Source organism: Geospiza fortis, unplaced genomic scaffold, assembly GCF_000277835.1.
Source record: "Geospiza fortis unplaced genomic scaffold, GeoFor_1.0 scaffold450, whole genome shotgun sequence".
NCBI lineage: Eukaryota > Metazoa > Chordata > Aves > Passeriformes > Thraupidae > Geospiza > Geospiza fortis.
The window spans coordinates 2,559,615-2,559,898 of NW_005054416.1; the positions used below are offsets into that span (position 1 = coordinate 2,559,615).

Consider the following 284-nt stretch of genomic DNA (forward strand, 5'->3'; position numbering starts at 1 on the left):
CAGGGGGGACAGCAGCTCAGCAGGGCAGGAGGCGGTGCCAGCACGCCCCCGCTGTGCCTGTCCCCGCTGGTACTCACCGTGCTTGCAGTGGAGCTGCAGGACCAGGCGGCTGGCACGGGGCTTGAGCAGGATGAGGCATTTCCCCACCGACTTCTCCAGCGAGGGCAGCGAGCGGAAGACGCCCAGGAAGGACTGTGGGGATGGATACGGGGACTGTCACCTGCCTGGGACTTGGGAACACCCAGGAGCTGTGGGGGGCCCCGGGCAGGGAGCTGCTCCTTCAT

General features: G+C 68.0%; 1 protein-coding gene across 1 annotated transcript in view; it reads right to left on the minus strand.

The window, feature by feature from the left end:
- RAD9A (RAD9 checkpoint clamp component A) overlaps nt 1-192 on the minus strand; it is a gene marked incomplete at both ends in the record, with an annotated part of 1,278 nt that extends 1,086 nt beyond the window's left edge. Inside the window, one exon of the mRNA XM_014309272.1 lies at nt 58-192. Coding sequence (XP_014164747.1) covers nt 58-192 — 135 coding nt within the window. The remainder of the gene's footprint in view (nt 1-57) is intronic.
- Between the last annotated feature and the right edge of the window lie 92 nt (nt 193-284).